A 21583-nucleotide genomic window follows, 5' to 3' on the forward strand; every position below is an offset into this window, starting at 1 on the left:
CCGGCCCCGGGAGCCGGCCCGGCCCGCCCACAGCCAGCCGGCCCCGCCGCAGCAGTGCCACGCCGGCGGCCTGCGCGGAGCGAGATGGGCCGCGACATGATCCTGGTCCCCATCCTGCTGCTGCGCCTCCTCGCCATGGCCCCGGCCCCGGCGCGGGCCGAGGGTGTCGCGGCGGCGGAGGAGGAGGTTAAAATAGAGGTGCTGCACCTCCCCGAGAGCTGCAGCCCCAAGAGCAAGAAGGGGGACCTGCTGAACGCGCACTACGACGGCTTCCTGGCCAGCGACGGCTCCAAGTTCTACTGCAGGTGGGGCAGCTGGGGCAGCGTCTGCTGATATTAATACCCTCCCTACCCCCCCCCCCCCCCAAAGCCTTTTTTATTTTCTATTTTTTACCCCTAAGCTGAGCGCTGAAGGATTTCTGAAACCAGCGCGTGGTGGTTTTCTGGAAATAAGTCGTTTTGGACAGAAATGTCAGTACAGGCTTCTGCCTGGTTGGCGTGGCGGCTGCCCCACACCAGGCCGCTGTGCAGGCAGCGAGGCTGCCGGGCTCTCCTCGCACCCATCTTGCTGTTTGAGCGTGCACGTCCCGTCCATCCGTCAGCAGGCTGTCTCTGCTCGTTTTGCTGAAGCCGTTGTGCAGAAGCTTCGTTTTATTTTTAGTCTTAGTTTTAACAGTGCCTTGCTTTTCTTGTTGGTGCATCCTGCCGAGAGTGGCGGGACTCGCTGTGCAGAGCTGCAGAGGGGAAGTCCGCCTTTGGCAGGCTCGTTGCTTGCCCATATATCACGGATCTGACTGGCATTGATGGGCCTAGTTTATTACCCAACCTTAATTCGTCCCCTCCCTTGCATTATTTAAGAAAAAATCAATAGAGGATAATGCTACATTTAACTGCTATTTTACTTACACTTTTTTCCTGTTGGAGTGTCTAATTTTGACACATTTAGTGCTGCCCTTTGACTTTTGAGCTGCTCATTCACAGCTCAGTGTAGCTCCCATAGGAGGGACACCTTTGAGCAGAAGCTGGCTCAGACACTGCTGTAAGTGAACAGAGCAGCGGGTGAGCACACAGCACTGTAGCCAAGGTTTCCACATTCCCCCAACACTCAGTAGCACGCTCTGTCCCGTCCCATCCCGTCCCATCCCATCCCATCGTGAGCAGCTGAAGTCGTTCTCAGTTCACAGCAGTGAATTCATCCCAGCTCTCCTCTCACAGACTTCCTGAAGTAACACTTCTCATGCAGCCTCTCTCATCAGGAGGATTGAATGGTTTTAGTAAGAAGTTAGTTTTTTACATGTCCTGTGATTTCAAATGGAGGTTACCATTTATACATATCAAGATTTGACCTTAAATAAATTGTGAGTGTAGCAGAAAAATAGCATTAAGACTTAGGATATTCTTGCATTCTAAATGTTCTTGCGTTTAAATAATTTAATGCATGCTTTTACCAACTGCTAATTTAAAGTCATTTAAAAAATAAAAATGCTAAATTAATTGTTATCCACTCACAATTGTTTTAATAGTCGGACACAAAATGAAGGTCATCCAAAATGGTTCGTTCTGGGTGTTGGACAAGTCATAAAAGGGTTAGATATTGCTATGATGAATATGTGTCCTGGAGAAAAACGGAAAGTGATCATTCCTCCATCATTAGCATATGGACAGCAAGGATACGGTAAAAAAAAAGATTTTAAATACTGAATTTTGACTTTGCTTTGTTTTATTGCTCTGAAATCAGGTTTGAATTTATGATGCTTAAGTGTGCAGTCCATTTAAAAAAAATGTTCAAGTAAGAGCATTATGCAGTGTCAGTACTCAGTTGCAGATAACTTAAATTCAGCTCTGGCTTGGGTGTAGTAGTTTCTCTGAAAAGGTAGTTCCTGCTGTGTAGTAATTATTTGGCAATGGTATTGTGTTAGAATCATGTGCACTGGTTCTGTCTTTGATACAATTCTGTTCTAGCCAATGAAGTTTAGTAGGAATAATTTGTTGTCCCTTGAGTGTAATGTTTAATAAAAAAGTCTTGTAACAATAAGGAAAAACACTGATACAAAAATACATTCTTTAAATCTAATACTAGCGTTGTTTGTTCTAGGTAGCACTTCAAGAAAATACTGCTTTCCTACAGTATACTTGTCCTCTGTCTCAGCGTATTCCTGCATGTTGGGGAAGATGCCTGCCTAATCTTGAATTAGAAAAGATGCATGTGACTTTCTAAATCTTTACATGTCTTTCTTTTGTTGGTATGTATATTCGTAAACTACAGGCACTGAATTCTAGTACTGTATCTTTATTTAGTAGATAGTATATAAACCATGACATATGTTCAGATATATTTAAAAATTCTACACATTCAAGCTTGTAAGATTAAAATCTTTTGAACTCTGAAGCCTGTCATTTTTTATACAGATATTTTAGATGAGAAGTGCAAGTAATAGTTTTGTTTGCCTTGTGCTTATAAACAAGTTTATGAAAGATGGTCACAAGCTCAAAATTCTGTCAAAATTCTGAGGTTACAATGTCATGCTCACTAGCTTTGGCTACGAATAGAAACAGCTTGCATGTTTACATTTTAATTTTACACTGCACAATTTCTAGATGCTTTTTTGGCTTTACTTTCAGACCTCATTAATTTATTCTTGTCTCTTCCAGTTCCTGTTTTAGCTAGATGCATGATGCAATGATCTATGCTTATAGGCAAATGCTCTGACACAGGAATAATAGTGTCTAACATGTTTCGGTATCTTTTTACTAGAGACCAGATAAAATATTCGAGTAGTTCTCTTTGTTGTTGTTGTTGTTGTTTTGTTTGTTTGGTTGTTTTTTTTTTTTGTTGTTGTTGTTGTTTTGGTGAATCAGTTCAATTACACATTATTGCTTCTTTCTAGTGAGATGCATATTCAAATCATCATTTTGCATAATGCCCTTTTAGCCATAGATATAATTCATAGTAAGTTTGTAAAACCTGATATTACCTGCTTGTTTCTTCAGAAAGAAAATACATACGAGTGTCAGCCTAGTACAGTAATCTTTTAAATCACATTGCAAATATTAAATAAAGTTAAACATCATAGAATTTATCTCTCAATAAGCCCCATCATAAGACAGTATGTGAAATAGTGAGAAGTTCAGAAATAGCTGTTTTTCACAACACACAAACTCTTCTCAAAATCATATACATCTTCATTTTTAAAAGTACCTGAATTGATATGATCAATATAATTTTGTTTTAGGGAAGTATATTGTTTGTAAATCTCTCTTAAAGTCATTTGTGTAACACAGTTACCTGCTCAATGCATGCCACTTCTGTTTTGCCAGAACATGAACAATCGTCCTGTCTAGCTGTGTAATATTTAAATCCAGAGTTTAATCTGAATATTAATAGTCTTTTGTAGTAGGAAAAATAAGACAATTTACATGTGCATTTACCATATGTGTGATCACTGAACATTTTGTTTAATTTCTTAAATGTGTTCTTTCTTTTATTAATAGCACAGGGCAAGATTCCACCAAATGCAACATTGATCTTTGAGATTGAACTTTATGCAGTAAATAAGGGACCTCGCAGTGTTGAAGCATTTAATCAAATAGACAAGGACAGTGACAGGAAACTCTCTGAACTCGAGGTAATGTGGCATAACTAATTTGGAATAGATTATACAATTACGGATATACTTTATCAGCATTAACATTAGTTACCTCTCTTGCAGTTCATCATGTAAAGCTTCTGTATACTTACACAAACTGTACAGTGAGATGTACATATTTGCTTTAATATATTAATAGTCCCAAGCTTGGTAGGAGAGAAACTTCAGACATCTGCACAGCAGTCACAGTAACTCACACATATATGACAATGCTCTTAAAGATAGATAGCTGCTGAGGACTGATATAAAAGCCACAACAGTTGATTTTTTATTTCTTCTCTTCTAGATAAGCCAGTATTTGAAAGAAGAATTTGCAAGAGATGGCAAAAAACGTCACCCCTCAGCACATGATGAAATCTTAGCTGATATATTTAAGAAGAATGACCATGATGGCGATGGTTTCATATCAGCAAAGGAGTACAATGTCTACCAGCATGATGAACTCTAAGCACTCATAAAATCTTTGGCTGTTTTCTGGACACTGAATTAAAAAATAATAATAATAATAATATTTCATCGCAAAATCTTTTGTATTTTTTTTTATAGTGGCATCTTTTTATATCTAAGGTGACTGTAAAAATCTTATTTTTAACACTCAACTAATAAAATGTGTTAGGTGTTGCAAAAGAAATAAATACAATTGGAACACAACAAGAGCTATTGTTACTGATTTGTCATTTCCTAATCTACACTATTGCTCAGTTGTCTTCCTTAATGTGTAAATTACTGATCAAAATAATTGTTTCTGTTCTGTCAGTCAAAAAAAAAAAATTCTAGTAGTTGTTGACAAAATGAGAAAATAACTGGATGAATACTTCTAAGTTCCCTGTAAAATAAAAGGAGAAAACAATTCCAGGAAGGTAATCCATTAGAACGCTGCATAGGCCATTGGCCATTGCAGCAAATTTATCTATAAAAAACCTTAAATGAATCTTGTCTGTGGAATTTCAACATAAAAACACAAATGTTTTTAAATCAACTTAAAATACCCTCTTTGTAATATTAAGTTGAAGTTTGGTGTTTATGAAAATACAGTATTTTCAAGGAAATTTTTAAACTTTGTAATAAAATTACTAATGCAGTTAGCCAGATTGTTCAGCAGCACAACGTTGAAAATCTACAATATCATATTTTATTTGAATGAGGTGTAAGATGATAGGAGATATTCTATATAAGGTAATTATCTGGGCATGAATCTGTTTTCCCTCACTTTGGAAAAATGCAAAGTAACACTGATAGTTAATACACAGTACTTGTGCTTATTGAGCTGTTCTGCGTATGTAGATGCCATCACAACACTTGCGTAATGTACCTTTCTATTGAGAAAAATGGTCATTTATTTCAACATGGAATAAGGAGATGTACACAGTGAAAATGGCAGCCTAGGTAAAAAGATTTCTATATATGACTGACTTATCTTAAAACCATGATAAAACATACATATAAAATTTAATTGTCTTTTAACGTAGCATGGGGAAGGTTTGAACAGTACACTGAACAGCACTCCCAATCTCTGTATTGGGTGCTAGTCTCTAGTGCCCCCTAGAGTATATATTCTTAACATCACAAACTTAATTTCTCATAGTTGAGGTCTATAGATTGAAGACCTTCAGGCAGAAGTCTAGTTGGAAGGATTTAGTTCTGTTATCTTTGTAACTTTCATAAGTGTTTCCTGCTAAACACTTTTTTTCTGAACACATAAATGGTATGAAAGTCATGAGCAGCTATGACCTAAAAAACAAACTCAAAAAAGGTAGACTGGATCGTACCTCATACGTAAAGACACTCAACTATGAAATTCCCATCACCAGTTTTAGTTCCCTTTTGTGAATGAAACATTAGACAGAGCTAAGCTTTAGCATGTTTTTTAATCTGATACTTCAGTGAAAGATTCATGAGAACACTAAATTATTAACAAATATTCTCATTTTACCATTCTATTCCAGTGTAGATAAAGGCAACATTTGGGGGTTTAACAACAAATTTATGTAAACAATTTATTTATAGGTAGGTTCTAGCATATATTTTGACATTATGAAAATACAGTTTGAAAGCACATTTTTAATTATGATAATACAATGAGAAGGTACTAGAAAAAAAGAAAAGCAAAATGTCAGGGAATGCATACATTTTCAAGTAATTAAGGTCATTGTGAAGCAAATGATTTGAAAATAATAGTGTTATAAAAAGTTTTGCACTTTCACTATTTTGCATTTAAACAAAATGAGTCACATTTACTAATTCTGAAAAGTTTGTGGCACAGTTATTTATGCCCATGTCTGCAATAGGCACTTACCTACATCAGTTACTTCACTCTCTTATGCCAGAGGTCAAAACAGGGCACAGCATGCAGTCGTACAAACTTTTGTCCATTAAAAGAACACTCTAGGCATCCATAGACTGTCTCCCTTTTAGAACTTCCCATTCCACAAAGGACGCAGGGACCTTTCGTGATGTTATTATGAAGTAAATTAATCCGGATATGAGCCCCTTCTCTGAGATAGCTTGTAGAGAGATTGGTCAGGCTTGCAGCTTTTTCATAGTAGTCTGTAAAAAGGTCCTCCAAGTAAACATCAGAGTTAGCGATGGTATCTACTACTCTTTTATCTGAAAAAGAAGGCACACAAAAAAAGAGCAGTGGTTTGTCATTACATTATGAACTGTTCACAAAACAATCTGTAAATCTACTGATGGAAATGACAACTGATTCATGAAACCGTTCTAAACATGTCACCATAGATGACTTCTTATCAAAAGCCCTGCATGATGAAAGTTTTCCTTTATTTTCACAAAAGACATTGGCAGAAGCTGGAATTATTTTTATAAATGACCTGTATAGTATAATTGTAATTTATTTTTTTTAGAAATACACCTAATCAATCACAAATCGCCAAATCACAGCTGTGTACTTTCCTGTTTAAACGTTTTCATTTTAGTTTTTCAAATTTTGTTTTCTAAAAATTGTTAATTCTGTTTATTTAATGAAAAAGAAAAAAACAAAACAAAACAAAAAAAAACATCGCTTAAAGGATTTAGAAAATTTGGAGGACTCTATGCTGCCCTCTTAGAAGACTTCTGAGCATCCAAACACCCCAGGGAGAAGTCACTCTCAGACTGACCTGCTTGTCTCCTCTTTCTTCATTTCTTCTTAGTTTAGATAAGATGACCAACTTTTAAACAGCCAAAACTAGCAATACATAGCATACCCACAGATTTGCTCTCTTAGCATAATACTGGAGCAGAACTGAAGGCTTGGTCCATAAATGTCCTTTGATCAATAATGGGATACGGTGGAGCAAGGATACATGGACAGAACAGCCTTTAGAAGGATGTCTTTGATTCTTATTTATCTTCACTTTCAGATTTGCAGCTTTCCACAACAATTAGACTAAGAAATCTTAAAATAACTAAATAAATAAATAGGCTACATTCACTAGAACAAATCCCCAGATTTGAGTAATATAGTCAGAGATATCCCAAAGAAGACATAGCTACCTACATAAAGTGACACTTAGCGTTGTTGGCTGTTGTGTTCGTATCAGAGTGAGAAAGAGAACTATGACGCTATCATGCCGATATCCCTGCTACATGAAGATATAGCCTAAAGAGTACATTCTAATATTTAAATTGTTGGATACTTAAAATTAGTCATAAAAAGTATACCCTGCAATACTATTTATAACACGTATTGCATAATGCTCTATGTAAACTGCAAACATATGAAATAAGGTTAATATTAACTGATTAGTTGTATAATTACTCAATACCACACATCAGCCATGGACTATTATATATTTTAAGATATTTAGTAACACCATAAATTTGTTATTGTGAAAAAGATTCTGTCATAACTTGACAATCAGTACATAAGAAATTGGAGTACATTTTACACTGAAGTTTTCTCATTTTAATGTTCATCTTGCACACAAACTAAAGAAACAAATAACTACTCTACATGCAGTAACTAAGACATTTGTGTATAAATATCAAAAACCATACTTCGATGAAATAGATTACTCTTTAACATCCTTAATTTGTTCATTGAAGATGATGTGGATTTCTCTTTTTCAAATCCTCCTTTTGAAATTGGAGTCACACATAGTTCTGTAAAAATGAAACATAAGCTATTAGAAGAATGCAACATAAAAGCAATAGCTGTTCAACACAATTTAATATGCTTTTCTAACCTATAATAGGTTGATGAAGCTAGCAGTTACTAAATTCAGCTTTGCTAAAAATTGTAAAGGCTAGTACCACTGTCTAATACAAGTCTGCACGCAGCAATAACACACAGAATCAAATGAAATGTTCAATAGGATTTTTTAAACATTCATGGTTTCCAACATACATCATCAGTTTGTTTATAGGTTGTTTTTTTTTTATGCAATTCCTGCCCACATTAAGGGTTAATTCTTTAAATCATATTGATGGAGCTCCCACTTCTAAGTATCTCCATAATCTCTGTAGACTCCTTTGAAACTAAAAATAAGAACTTATAAGCAAGGGTGCAAGATCTATAGTCCTCTGTTCCAATGGAGATTCAACTGCCAAAAGTTATTTTTTTTGAAATGAAAATAAATATCACATTAGTTTTTATCCATAACTTGAAAGAAAAACTTGAAAGCAAAATATATGGATAATCAATTACAAGGAACTGAAAAAGCAGGACTTCAATTGATAATTATTTTTAATTGAGTTAGACAGATATCAGCTTCACTGATGATTTCAATGATTTAGCTAAAACGTTATTCTTGTGCTTGTACCTACCACTACATACAGGTAAAATAAAATCAAAGCACTTCAGAATTTGAAGTTAATGTTGAGCTCTATGGAACTGAATATAAAGAACTACTGTACTGTATTTTCTCTTCTACTTTTAATCCAGTAATTAAGCCTGATTGGGAGTGTATTTAAAGTTTTTACAGTAAAGTTCTTTCACTGCTCAGTAAAAAGGTGCTTTAAAACACAAAGTTCCTGTCATAGAATTTGAATACTGCATGTGCCAAAGAATACAGAGCTATTTGCAACTTCTAAAACTGGTACTGCTGTAGAGATCTGCAGAGGTACCTGCAGAGGTACAGAACACCTCCCTAATCTTTTGTCTTGCTATTTTAAAAAGGCCACAATGATAATCAGAGTTAAGAAATTCCTGAAACAATTTAGCAACTCTCACAGAAGTCCCTGTATTTAAGTACATGTAAATTTGGTGGTTGAAACACAATCTAACATTATTTGGTTTTACTAAGTTCTAGATCAAATCCTAAAATTGAATTTCTGCTTTATTGCAAACAACACCAATAACATTACAGGCTACACATTAATTAGTGTAAATAATGTAAAGACATAAACTCTATCCTTTCTCCAAAAGGAGACAAACTTACAGGAGCTCCATAATGTTTTCCATATTTGTTTTCAGTAATTCTATTTCTTTGTAAATATCTTCAGATAGCTATACATGTAATGATATATCAGACTGAAATTACAGCCACAACAACTAAAATTCTTAGCTTTGCTTAAAAGTTCTGCACACTTTCTTCTTTACTTAGGTCTTTTTACTTTCCCATTTTATGCAAGTGTTCAGATGGTCATAAAAGTCTCGATATATAAATAAATGATTTTTTGTTCCTTGCAAGTGGAACATGTGGGATGTAAAAAAAAAACAAAACAGAACAAAACAAAACAAAACAAACAAACAAACAAACAAACAAACAAAAAACAGTAAAACTTAAGTTTTAAAAATATTTCCATGGCGAAGTATTTTCCACTACCTGCTTTGTTAATCTTTTCAGTAATAACCATTTTCCCCAGAAATTCAGACTACTTATGTTCATAAAATTAAGGCATGCCCATTTTATGGGATTGAGGCTTATGTAAATGAAGAACAAGAAAACTGTTGAAAAACCTCAAACCACTTTAAAAAATGACAGTAATGACAATAATGCACAACTTACCAAAATTACCATCCAAATGAATATAAAGCTCAAACACACTAAAAGCAATTGTTGTATGTGCAGGAAAAACAATGGCTTTGTCCCGTCCTTTATAATTTTGGTCTTCAATAATGTGAAACTATAATTTGGAAAATCATCAAAAGAAAAAAAAAAAAAATAAAAAATAAACAAAACAACATCTTAATTGTATATATTGAGAACTATTATACCAGGAGGAAGCTCTGAAACTGGAGATCAAATTTCATCAGTAAAGAATTTCATACTATCAGTGTTGCATTTATACAGAGACAGTAATTTAACTTGCATCAGTCACCAAAAATTATGTGAATGTTATAAATGCTAGCAATGGACAAACCTCAGAAGATTCGAAGTTTCAATTATTCAAACATATTGATGACAACGAGGGGGGGGGGGAGAAATGGGACAGGGAGCGAGATGCCAATCCTTGAAATAATAACAACCTGAAGTTGTAATGAGTTATAGAAGATGTATATAGTAATAAAAGATATATGATTATCAGAGTTTCAAACTGAAAAGAAGGAATTTCCACATTTTTGCCGAGACTTCACCCAAAACAATGTCTCATTGTCTAGCCATCCTTTTATGCATTTTCCTTAGCTCACTCATATAAACGATACAAATAAAGAAGTTATTCAGTTTTACATCAGTGTGATAACATAAACTCACTTTAGAATTTTTCTAAGCTTACTTCTGTAAAAATACAATTAAATCCAGCCATAAAATCTATAAAAATGAGCTTATTGTTTGCCTGTTTGAGTTACAGAACTTTATTTATCCTAAAACATATTTACCCTCATGGTTTCTCCACGCATTCCAGTATGGACAGTCAATGAGCACTGCCTTGTGGTCCTAATACTTTCCATGACCACGCACAAAATCTCCATCCTACTTTTTCTTGATTGATGTACTAGACAGTGATCAAAGTTTATTTTTCTAAAATCAAGAGGGAGACAAGGAGGACATTCAGAGATTATTAGCAAATTGCAAAGCTTCTTGTATAATCAATAACTTGTATATTATGTATATCTTGTATATTAGTAATACAGTTATGAATTTTATAAGTAATAGCTTTAATGCTCTACCTTTGGGCTTCCATAAAGCTTATAATTGTGGAAAGTTTTGGTTAGAAATCTAAAATGATAACTATAGAAGCTGGCATACACTGAATGGATTAAAAACTAGCTGATGTGTATGAACTATAACTGCAATATACTATATGAAGTACAAACATGAAATGATCATCAAACAAGTGTGTTTCTAGGAGAATCTCTACAGGCACTGGCTCTTAGTCATATAACACAGATTTGTTTGTTTGTTTGTTTGTTTGTTTGTTTTTATCAGCAGATGAGGATTTCTTCTTCCTAATGTTATTTGAAGTAAATTTCAAATTTGCAGTAGTAGGAAATTTAATACATAGGATCTTTGATGGACTCGTCCTCTCTAGATTTTTTTCTTTTTTTCTTGGAAGATGCACTGTAATTAAAACAAGAATTAATTCCGATAAATTCTATAGCCCCTGTTATACTGGAGGTCATGTGCAGTGATTTAATCTGAGACTTGTTAGTCATACAAGAAACCTGGAAAATATCTGATGGTGAGTGGTATTTATTGCCTAAAATAACCAAAACCTAACCCTTTTTTGTATTAATAGATTTTGTTCAGAGATTCAACCTAACTGTATGAAATATAAGTATGGAACTAGAAATATATATATATATTTATAATATAACCTTGTAGTGAGTTCTTTAAGTAATGTCGGTACTTCAACTTCATGTTTAGTCACTATGCCAAAAGAAGCTTTAAAGGCAACAGAATCTGATCCAGCAACATCAAAACCAACATCATTCATTATCTGATTTCCTCTTCTACCATTGAGCGTAACATCCGATTTGTCTTCATAATTGAGCAACTGGTAAGATGAGACACCTGAGTAAAAGAAGATAACCATTGTGTGATGAAGATCTGAACATAGTACTTTTACATAACGTTACATACTTGTAACAGGACACTTTAATTATTTTAAATTTGTATAGAATAAATGTAAAGAAAATAATGAAGTGCACTGTTCTTACTATACTTAACAATTTTGATATAAAATTCACAGCTCCATTACGTGCTTATTTATCAGTGCTACTACTGATGATTAATGGAAAGAGAGTGCGTGGGGTCTGAGGGATCTCTGTACCTCTCACTGACAGAGTTTTGCTCAGAGTCCCACATGGAATATATCTTAAGAATGAAATGGTGATTAGGAATATTTCTGCATTTCTGTGCTAAGCACTATTCTCCTTTATCAGGAGATATAGAACAAAAAGATATGCAATGTGTTTAAAGGTTTTTTGAAACACATTACTCTGAAACACAAACAAAATGATTTAATGAAGACTGCACGGAATATGAACCCTAGGAATAAAGAGAAAGCCAACATGGCGGATACACATCATGCCCATTTACTAATAACTTCAGCGCAGCTCTGGTGCATAACAAGTCATTGTGAAGACTTACTATACAGTAATATATATATATATACACATTACCTGTGTATAGAATACACAGGTAATTTTTCCTTTTTTCTAATTTTTTGAAGAACTAAATGTTTTTTTAAAGTTGCATTTACATATTTCCCTTGTAAAATAATGTTAGGAAATTCTAAAAATTTCTGGATGTAGTACAAATGAACCTTACATTGTTTTCCATTTTTGCAATACATGTTTAAAGTGCAGATCTGCCAGTAACATTACCTTTGCCTTTTACCCTGATAGGTCACAATCAGAATGTCTTGCCACATTTTCAGTGTGTCCCTAGTCATTCTAAAGAGTGTCAATTTAATCTGAAGGAAAACAGATTAATTCTGACTTACACAAAAAAAAAAAAAAAGAAAGAAAGAAAGAAAGAAAGAAAGAAAGAAAGAAAGAAAGAAAGAAAGAAAGAAAGAAAGAAAGAAAGAAAGAAAGAAAGAAAGAAAGAAAGAAAGAAAGAAAAATTGCTCTATTGTACAATAGAAGGGTGGGCTCCAAAGCATTTTTTAATGCTATAACATTTTATTATATATAATATATGCTGTAATGTAACATTTTCTTCATAACTTTAAATACCATTACACTACCAGAAAAAATATTAGAACACATTGAAAAATTAATATGAACAGAGCAGGTAGATAAGGGAAATAGGCATTCAACTACATTGAAGAATCCAGGTTTTATTAATTTTTGTCTTATTCTTTGAAGCGTTTAGAATAAAGTGACACTAGAAAGTCACCCAGTGTTAATCCTGTTTGTCTTTACTTTTAACAACAACAACAAAAAAAAAAGCACATATTTTTTCATAATGTTAAAAAGATTTCAAATGTTTATATTTGTCACATTAAAAAAAAAAAAAAAGGAAATTCAATTAGAAATGTCTTTGCTTACACTAAAGGACAAAACCTTCTGCACATGACATCTAACCTTTACAGAAAAGACTAAAGGCTTTGTGAGATTTTTAATGTGATTTTGACTCACACTTTTCCTCTGACTTCTTAAATGAGATTTTTCAAATTTTTCAGCTGGCTTGTCCTGAATGCAAGACTAGTAGGATTGGCAGGATTCCAATTTTGTTTCATATTGCTTTCATCCTGAAATCACCTCTTTGTGGAGTCAGGTGGCATTTCTGTCTTCCTGTGCACAAACTGGCTGTCTTAGAGTTTCTAGTTAATGCATTTGTTTTGTAATTAATACCTTTTTAAAATGTATTTTAAAAAATAAAGTGATGAAACTGTTTTGAGAAAACATATGCTGTTATAAATTGTATAGACTTTTCAAAGGAAGGTACAAGAAAATATAGTTCAATTTTGCACCTCTTAATTCTCATAGGATCTTCTCAAAGCTTTCTGACATTGCATAGCAAAAGCAATTTAAATAGTGCTGCCTCTTTAGGTATGTGAAAAAGATTACAAACATGGAAAAAATTTACAGAAATCCTATTACTTCAGTCAGATATCTGCTGTCAAATGTTTCTGCCTATGCAGAGCGTAGTTCAAAACATGAGATCACAAGCATGAAACAGATACCAAACTGAGTTCATTGTTACATATTTAAAAGTGAGAATGTAAAGAAAGGTGCAAAATAAAAGCAAATATTAAGTAGCAATTAATCATACATGCATAAGTAAATATGCATTAGTACATCTTTCAGGAACTTGTGATTTGGAAAAAAACACAAAGCTTAACTAAATCTGTTGTATATTAGTTCCTATCAAGGTTTTGAAATATAACTGACTTTTTTATACTTCTTCAAGAAGTCGTGTTTTTTTGTTGTTGTTTGTTTGTTTTACCAATCTAACTTATACTTTTTTCCTAAATATTTATTATATGATGAAGCAAGATACATTATATTACACATATACTAAAAAACCATCATACTACCAGTACAGACTAAGCCATAACTACTGGTCTGTATTTAGGGGAAAGCATGCATTATTCTGCTTTCAAGAAAGATTAAAAACTTACCTGCAGAAATTTCTTTCTCCCCTTGAAGAATGTCTTTTAATGTGAAAGGTGTTGATGCAAATTTAGATTTTTTTGAAAGCAAACACTTTCTTTTCTTAATCACAAGGCTCAGAGGCTGGTATTTATCAGCCTCACTGAGACTGGGCACTGGAACTAGTCTTCCTCCATCACCAACCTGTTTAACAAAGTTTTTGGTTGCAGCAGCAAACATATTACAACATTAGTGATGATAATAATAAAACCCTCTGCATCAAGTGTAACTTCCAGACCTCAAACCCATGTTCAATTTCTCTTTACAATGTTCTTTGAAGCAAATTAATATTAAAATAAAAAAAAAAAACAAAAACTTTTTTTCCCTTTTTTTCTTTTTAAAAAAAAGCAAGTTATATTTTACTTGGAAAGGCTTGAAAGCATCTTAACTATCCAGCTTCTAGGTGTGTTGCTGAAGACCTCTCCCAAAGACCTTCAGCTAAGCTCTCTAGTTCTGCATCATGAATAATGAATTACCAATGTAAACTGATATGGAAATGCTTGTCCTTTCCTCTGCAGTTTAACACCACTGTTTGGAAACCAAAATTAAAATCTTAAAATGAGAAGACAGCAACTTAGGTAATCCTTAGCTTCCTGACAGGGGTTATTGATGCATTGCTGTTCATTACAACCTTGCTGCAGCCGAATCCTAGCATGTTTTGCCACCAGCATCAGGGAGAGCATCTCAGTTACGCATTTGTGGAAGCAAACAGACCTGCTGAGGTAGTGTTTCCTTTCAGCAGCAGCTGCACAACAGAACTTGCTCAAGCTCAGCGAGGGAGTCAGTGGCATGGGGCTCTGTGGAAGCACAAAGGCCAAGCGAAGTCTGGAAATTGCTGGAAGGCAGCAGTGGGCTCTCACTCAGCGCATGGTACTCTCCTCCCATGGAACACAGGGCTGGTCTTGAGACAGACAAGCTTCATATATTTGGCTTTGAAGTTGAAATTTCCAAATTTTCAGTAAGAGCTCTCAGAAAGTGCATAGAGTGTACTTGTGGAAAATAATAAATGTAAAATTACAGACAGAAGTGAGATTATTGATATTAAGGAGCAGCTCAAGAATCCTACAGGAAAAACATTAGTACAAAAAGATAAATTGTAAAGGGAAGGAAGAGGACCCTCTTAGTAGGCATCACTGTGGTGGACGCTGCAGGAACTGAGATGTCCCCACGTAATCATGATGGTCCAACTGGCAGGGACTTGAACTTCTTGCAAGAGTGGTGAGCACACAGCTGCTTGGTGTTGGAGCACTTCTTTTTGGTGCTCCTTCTGCAGTTACAGAAGATAAAATATCAGCCACAGCCCTGTGAAGTTACACTTCGATGTGAATATTATCACTTGGTGCTGGGTGAAAAGGTTATTTGGTTGGCTTTTTTTCCCAAAGTACAATTTCCATGTGAAAACATTTTTAAAACTGTTTTAATAATAATGACATTTATTTAATAATAGAAAACATTTCAATATCTGTTCTTTCCAATACTTTCATAATTATTTTTTAAATGGTTAGAGTATCAGGAAGTCCAACACAAAGGGAAAAAGAGAGTTCCTCAGCTGCCTGAGATGGAGGCAAAGGCTGTCAAAGCTTCCTGCTTACTCTAGAGGGTGCTGAAAATTCGAAGCTGGCTATACAGACTTTGAACTGAACTTGTGAAATGCTGCTGCTCAGTCTGACTGTCATTCACATTACACCGCACTAACAACAACAAAAAACCTGTACATATTTACTCAATCAAAACAAATCAACAAAACTTCAAAAAGCTATAAAGAGAAGGAAATGCTAACAAAATACTTAAAATTGATTATGATTCAGATTCATCTCATGTTTGTCTTGTAATAACTGTTTGACAGGAGACTATTTTTTCTACAAGCTATTAAGCTCTGCTGCCTCTGTTTATTCAACATATTTTTGGTAGAAGACCATATTCATTCTGATCCTAGCACTATTTCTGTAACTAGTGGTTTCATTGGATATGTTTATGTGGTACTCATGTTACTCCAACACCCAGAACGTCCACCAGAAATGCCACAGCAGCTGCTTGTTATTCTCATGCTACAAGTCAGAGAACTGGAGTGCAACTATGTTAACTCTGCCATTTCAGAAAACATTTACTAATTATGCACATCCAAGTGAAAACTAAGTTAAACTGAGATGGTGTATGCCTTGAAAGAGTTAAGCTCATATAAACAGTACCAAATTATGCCAGTAAATTGCACCATACCATCTTAGCATACAAAAGGGTGCTATCAGTTGCCAGACCTCCTGACATAAGTGCCTTTGAACTATATTACATTTACCCCCCCCCAAAAAAAAAGGTGCAAGAATTTAACACCTAAAAAAAAAAGAAAAAAAAAGAAAAAAAAAAAAAGAAAAAATGCTACTGAAAAATTACTTGCAGAATTCCATAACTTCCCAGCAGATGGCATGAGTATTTCCCTAAAAAGCAAGGGTCTCAGCAATATAGATCCTGTTATACATGTATTTCAGAAGCTGACAAAAATAACATCTTATGGGACTTATTCCATATATGCGTCATTTTATACTATACCCATATTTATAAGATGATTTAAAAGTTACATTCATTTAAATAACTAGGTAGAAACTAGTTCTTAGAATACAGCTGGAGGTGGCATTCAGCAGCCTGGACGTGCTTGAAGCTGCCACAGACTCTTGGCAGAGAGGAGATGAGCCTCGTGTGAGGAGAAGGGGACATTAAAGCAACAGAGGTTGGGAGACAGACAGCTTGTCACCAAAGCTCAACAGATCTCAACAGGTAAGGAAAAAGTGTCTTAGTGTCCACCACTGGTACTAGGAGAAACCCAGAGGGAGGGGTGGGCTTCTCCCTGGGACCATGAGAGGGTGCTGTCAGCAATACTGCTTTCTGTGCTTCGTAGGTATGCTGTGACATAACGTATTCCAACATCGCTATCAAACATTTGTTAGATGGGACTACCAGTACCAAAGTGAGTTGTGGGAAGAACAGCAAATTAAGGACAGATTAAAGCTTTCAGCAGACTTGGCTTCAGCATGCATATACCTGCATGTTGGATTTCTTTATTATCTAATTCAAATGCAGTGAAACTTTAAATCAGTTCACAAATTTCAATTATGCAGTATAGTGGAATAATTAAATTAGCTATGGCAGTATTTTAGTTTTGTGTAGACTTACTTTATTAAACTCTCAGTTTGGTAAAGTTACTGCCTGTGTATCTGAAATTTAATCAGTTCATTATGGAAACTTCTCTAGGCAGCATGATAAATATGCCATATTATTAGAGAGCTCAGAAATTAAAGGATGCGAATTATAGGAAGCCCAGTTTTAAGTCCCCACATTTAAAGTATGTTCTACTTGTGGGGTCAGATCCTTTTGAATATTCCACTACTATCTATGTTCACAGGAAAAAATAATAATAATAATGAAAAGCTTCAACAGATAGGTACTTTAATAGACTTTCATGTTTTATGTATATGGGAACTTTGTGATCATTTTCTTCCCCACTTAGAATGGATCTGAAAAGAAAAAAAAAAAAATAAAAGTTGTGGGAAACACTGTTGTCCAGTTCTATTATAGTGTTCTATCACTCTTCCAACAGATATCTAATATGTAACATTAGGGCTGTTCTATAGTGGAATATATGTCACCTTTAAATGTAATTATCTGATATAACCATGAAGGGAAATCTCTCTTACAGCTCTTACAGTAATTGTCTCTTGTTCTGCTCCTTACTTCATTCTAGTTACTCAAGAGAGTAAGTACACATTTCTCTAGATAAGCACACCTTTAAAGATAAATACTTTGATGTCACAGGAATGTTAACTGAGTAGTATTGTTTAAGTCAGCGATCAGGATAATCTAAATTGCATTTAACAGTCCGTTTGGAAGACAGGCGCACATGTACTCACTGTAACTGATGTTTCTTCTATAATACTCCTCAGGTTGACAATGCAAGTAAACTGCTGGAGCCTCCTTGTATGCTGTGTCACAGAACAGACTGTGGTAACGCATATTCATAGCCCATCCTACAGTACATACAAAAGGCAGATTTCATGTCAGGAGGTGCAGTATTACAGCGCAGCACTTGCCCAGCAATCAATGTATTAAAAGCTGACCTTTACATTAAGTGTTACACAAATGAAAGGCTGCAAGATGTGGAGTTACCTCGCTCCTTTATGGCTTCTGGTTGGCACCATCCCCTGCTCACCTTTACACAAGCACCTTCTGTTAAGTTGATGAAAAGGGAATGTGTTGCACAGCTAGGTCCTTTGTACTACCTCGCTGCCTTCCCATTAAAGCCACATTAATGATGAGGGAACACAAAAGAGATAAGGGAGCAAACATTTTGGTGGTAGCTTCATCGTCTCTTCCACAGACTTGCCTTTCAGGTCACAGAGCTTTGTTTGTGGCTGTGGATGTGAAGATTATTTGATCCGTGCTTCAAACACACATATTGCAATAACACAATATTAATTGACCACGTATAGTTGATGTGTACAAAATATACCAGCTTTAGCTTCTAATTGCCCTAAGTTTATTGGCAATGTTTAGAATGGGCAGATGGATGTGTTAGGTGTAAAGCATTTACTAGTAAGAAATGCAAAAGTAGTACTCTAGGGAGAGATTTGCTGAGACAGCATGCTTGCATTTAAACTTATCAACTACGAGGAGAGGGCACGTATTTCAGCCAAAAGAAATGGTCTGTCATTTGTTACATAAACAATACTGCACATAATAAGGCTACTTTCATCATCTAGTATTATTAGGTTAGTGAAGACAGATCTCCTGGAAACAAACATCCCAGTGTGATTTATTGTGGGTTTATCACTGCCTTTCCTTTAGAGGATGCTGCCCTACAGGCTCAGGCCTTCTAGTAGCATATGTGATACGGCATCTCTGTGTTGGAGGACAGCATTGTGGGCTTGAGCATTTACCTGCAGAACAGTAGCTGCTGTGTCACAATGTCTGAAGAAAAACTACAAAACAAAGGACTTGTTTACTGTGATATAATTCAAACTGTCCATGCTGGTCTGTCTGATGGGCACTGGTAAAGGTAGCTCTATACAGTACATCCTTCAGCATAGACATTGTGCTCCTTGCTTCTTGTTACATTTTCATCCAAGAAGCAGACTTAACTGTATTTATTTTTGGCATTGCCACTGGCCACTGTGTGATACTGGGCAATTAAGCTCAGCCTACGAAACCTACTGTATGCGGCTGTGGTAAGACATCACTTCCCTGAGTAGGATCCTGCAAGAACTGACTAGTATTTTAAAGTACTCTCAGATCTTTGGATGGAGACTATTTATAAACAGATTAAATGACGTAGGTGTTTGTAGGGCGTGCAAGAATTCAGCATCCTCTTTCATAACCATCCCTAGTCTTATTTAGGTTGTTTCTTTTCATGCTACAGGAACACTTCCTCATCTAGTTTTCTTCCCTCTCCCCCCCCACATACACACATATAAGCATAAAATAATATACTTGAGCAGTTTCCAGATACTAAACATATTAACAGACAGATCACATAAAAAAATCTTGTCACCAAACATAAAAAGCAGGGTGACTAATACTGTTGTACTGTGCTGGCTGATCAGCATTTAAGTGAAATTAGCTCCTAAACTAGAACTGAAGAATGCATGTGCCCCTGTGCTGTATCACTTCAGTTTCTTTGACAGCTAAGTGTCATGCTTAGCACTCAAAAATAATGTACTTAAAAGATAATCCATACCTTAAATTTTAACATTTAAAAAATAAAAAAGCTGGAATGTCCTTATCAGAATTTGCTATACACTTACAGTAGAAAAAGGGTAACCTCTTGGAAATGTGATTTATATTTTTTCCTCTACCTACTCACCAGAAAACCCGGTCAAGAAAACTGGGGTAGCTGTGAAATTTGAGCTACTAATTAGTCTAATTTCTTTGCTGAAGAAAGACATATACCCAGACAGACAGCAATAAGAAAAGCAAGTAAATATCTGACTTTACTTTGGAAGATTTCCATGTGAACAGGCATTGATTACAAATGTAATCTAATCACAGGTAAAACTGTTTTCATATCAGATTCGTGCCTGTAACACTCTTTTATCTGTCCTGTATTAACTTTCCCTCAACACTTGTTAAATTTACCCTTAAAAAAAGGCTCTTGAGATATAGATATGGATAGAGAACCTAGCCTCCCTCTTCACTACTTAGCTTAACAGTTACAACTTGCACATAACTTTCAGAAATAAAAAGCACAGTCTAAATGAATGACATTTTATTTACTGGCCTTAAGTAAAATTAGACTCACCACTTAGTCTAAATAAAATATAGGGTACTTTCTCAGTTAGCCCATTGCACCTTATTAGTTTTGAATAACATTTCAAGTTAGTGTCTTTTAATCTTATTTAGTAATTATTACTTAATGGGGAAAAAAAATTGCATATTCGGGTGCAGGAACAGTCAACATTGCATACTTGTGGGTTTTAACATTTAGGCTATTTTTAATATTTAATAAGCTAATAGGGACTTGGAGAGCCATGCATCTTGATATGTTGGCTAGGCAAAAAATGCTGTGCATCATCCCATCAGAACAGATTTTTGTACCGGCAGTGCCACCGGGAGCAGCTTTCTGTGGGCAACTCCTTTAGCTGAGTCAGGATGAAATCCTGTCAATAGCTTCCTACACTGTCTCACTTCAACCACACCACCGTGCCTACATGTTTGTGGTGAAGAAGAAGAATCATCTGTCTCTTGGTTAGATTAAATTTAAATATGAAATTGATTCCCATGCTCAAGGAATAGTTTTTCTGCTACTTTAGATGTCAAGAGAGAGGCAGAACAGCAGTGCTGCCTTACAGGCCTCTTGCACTCTCATTTCTTCCCAAAGGTTTAGCGGTTGGTTTTTCAATTAAGTAATGACATTTTACTTTTCCCTCTTTATCTATGCACACCGATTTTGCTGAGCAACCGTCACTGAAGAGAGTTAGACTGTTTTTTCCAAACATTGAGAGGCAAAGTACAGGTCCAAACTACAGAAATGTGAAACCCAAGCTGAATTCCACTGAAGTAACTGTTTAACAGAAAATTAGCTCAGAGCCTACATCCATACTCAGAGCATCTGTTTGGATGACATCAGACATATATTCTGCCACCACATACAAAATTAATAATAATAAAAAATTTTAAATTGCAATTCGTGAAAAAGGTGTTTTTACTCCATTGCTATTGCTTCCAGGCAGGCAGCCTTCCAGACTGCTTGAACACTTGTTCTTCTATAATGCCAAGAAACAACACAAACTTTAATTTCTGCCCCAAAACATTTTTTTTTTTTTTACTGTGCTTTCATTTTAAATAAAATATAATTGATTTAAGGGTTGAACAACAGACAAGAACACATAACGGAAAAATCCCACATACTGTTGTTTTTTCGAAGATATTAGAATGGGTGGGTGTCTAGTAACTTTTTTCCCCTC

The 21583-nt window shown here is 35.2% G+C and overlaps 2 protein-coding genes across 2 annotated transcripts; one reads left to right on the forward strand and one right to left on the reverse strand.

The window, feature by feature from the left end:
- Nucleotides 1-36: 36 nt before the first annotated feature.
- FKBP7 (FKBP prolyl isomerase 7) lies at nucleotides 37-4363 on the forward strand. Its single transcript, XM_082763653.1, has 4 exons — nucleotides 37-305; nucleotides 1523-1674; nucleotides 3492-3625; nucleotides 3933-4363. The coding sequence occupies exons 1-4, from the start codon at nucleotides 85-87 to the stop codon at nucleotides 4092-4094; spliced, it is 669 nt and encodes a 222-aa protein (XP_082619779.1). The 5' UTR covers nucleotides 37-84; the 3' UTR covers nucleotides 4095-4363.
- A 1404-nt stretch (nucleotides 4364-5767) lies between these two features.
- Nucleotides 5768-14315, reverse strand: PJVK (pejvakin; the record flags this gene model as incomplete). The annotated part of the gene is made up of 6 exons (XM_082764030.1): nucleotides 5768-6253; nucleotides 7646-7750; nucleotides 9598-9715; nucleotides 10410-10551; nucleotides 11349-11544; nucleotides 14105-14315. 6 exons carry the CDS (start codon nucleotides 14313-14315, stop codon nucleotides 5952-5954), a joined length of 1074 nt encoding a protein of 357 aa, XP_082620156.1. The 3' UTR covers nucleotides 5768-5951.
- Between the last annotated feature and the right edge of the window lie 7268 nt (nucleotides 14316-21583).

Source organism: Aythya marila (assembly GCF_965140915.1).
Source record: "Aythya marila genome assembly, chromosome: 6".
In the NCBI taxonomy this organism is placed as follows: domain Eukaryota; kingdom Metazoa; phylum Chordata; class Aves; order Anseriformes; family Anatidae; genus Aythya; species Aythya marila.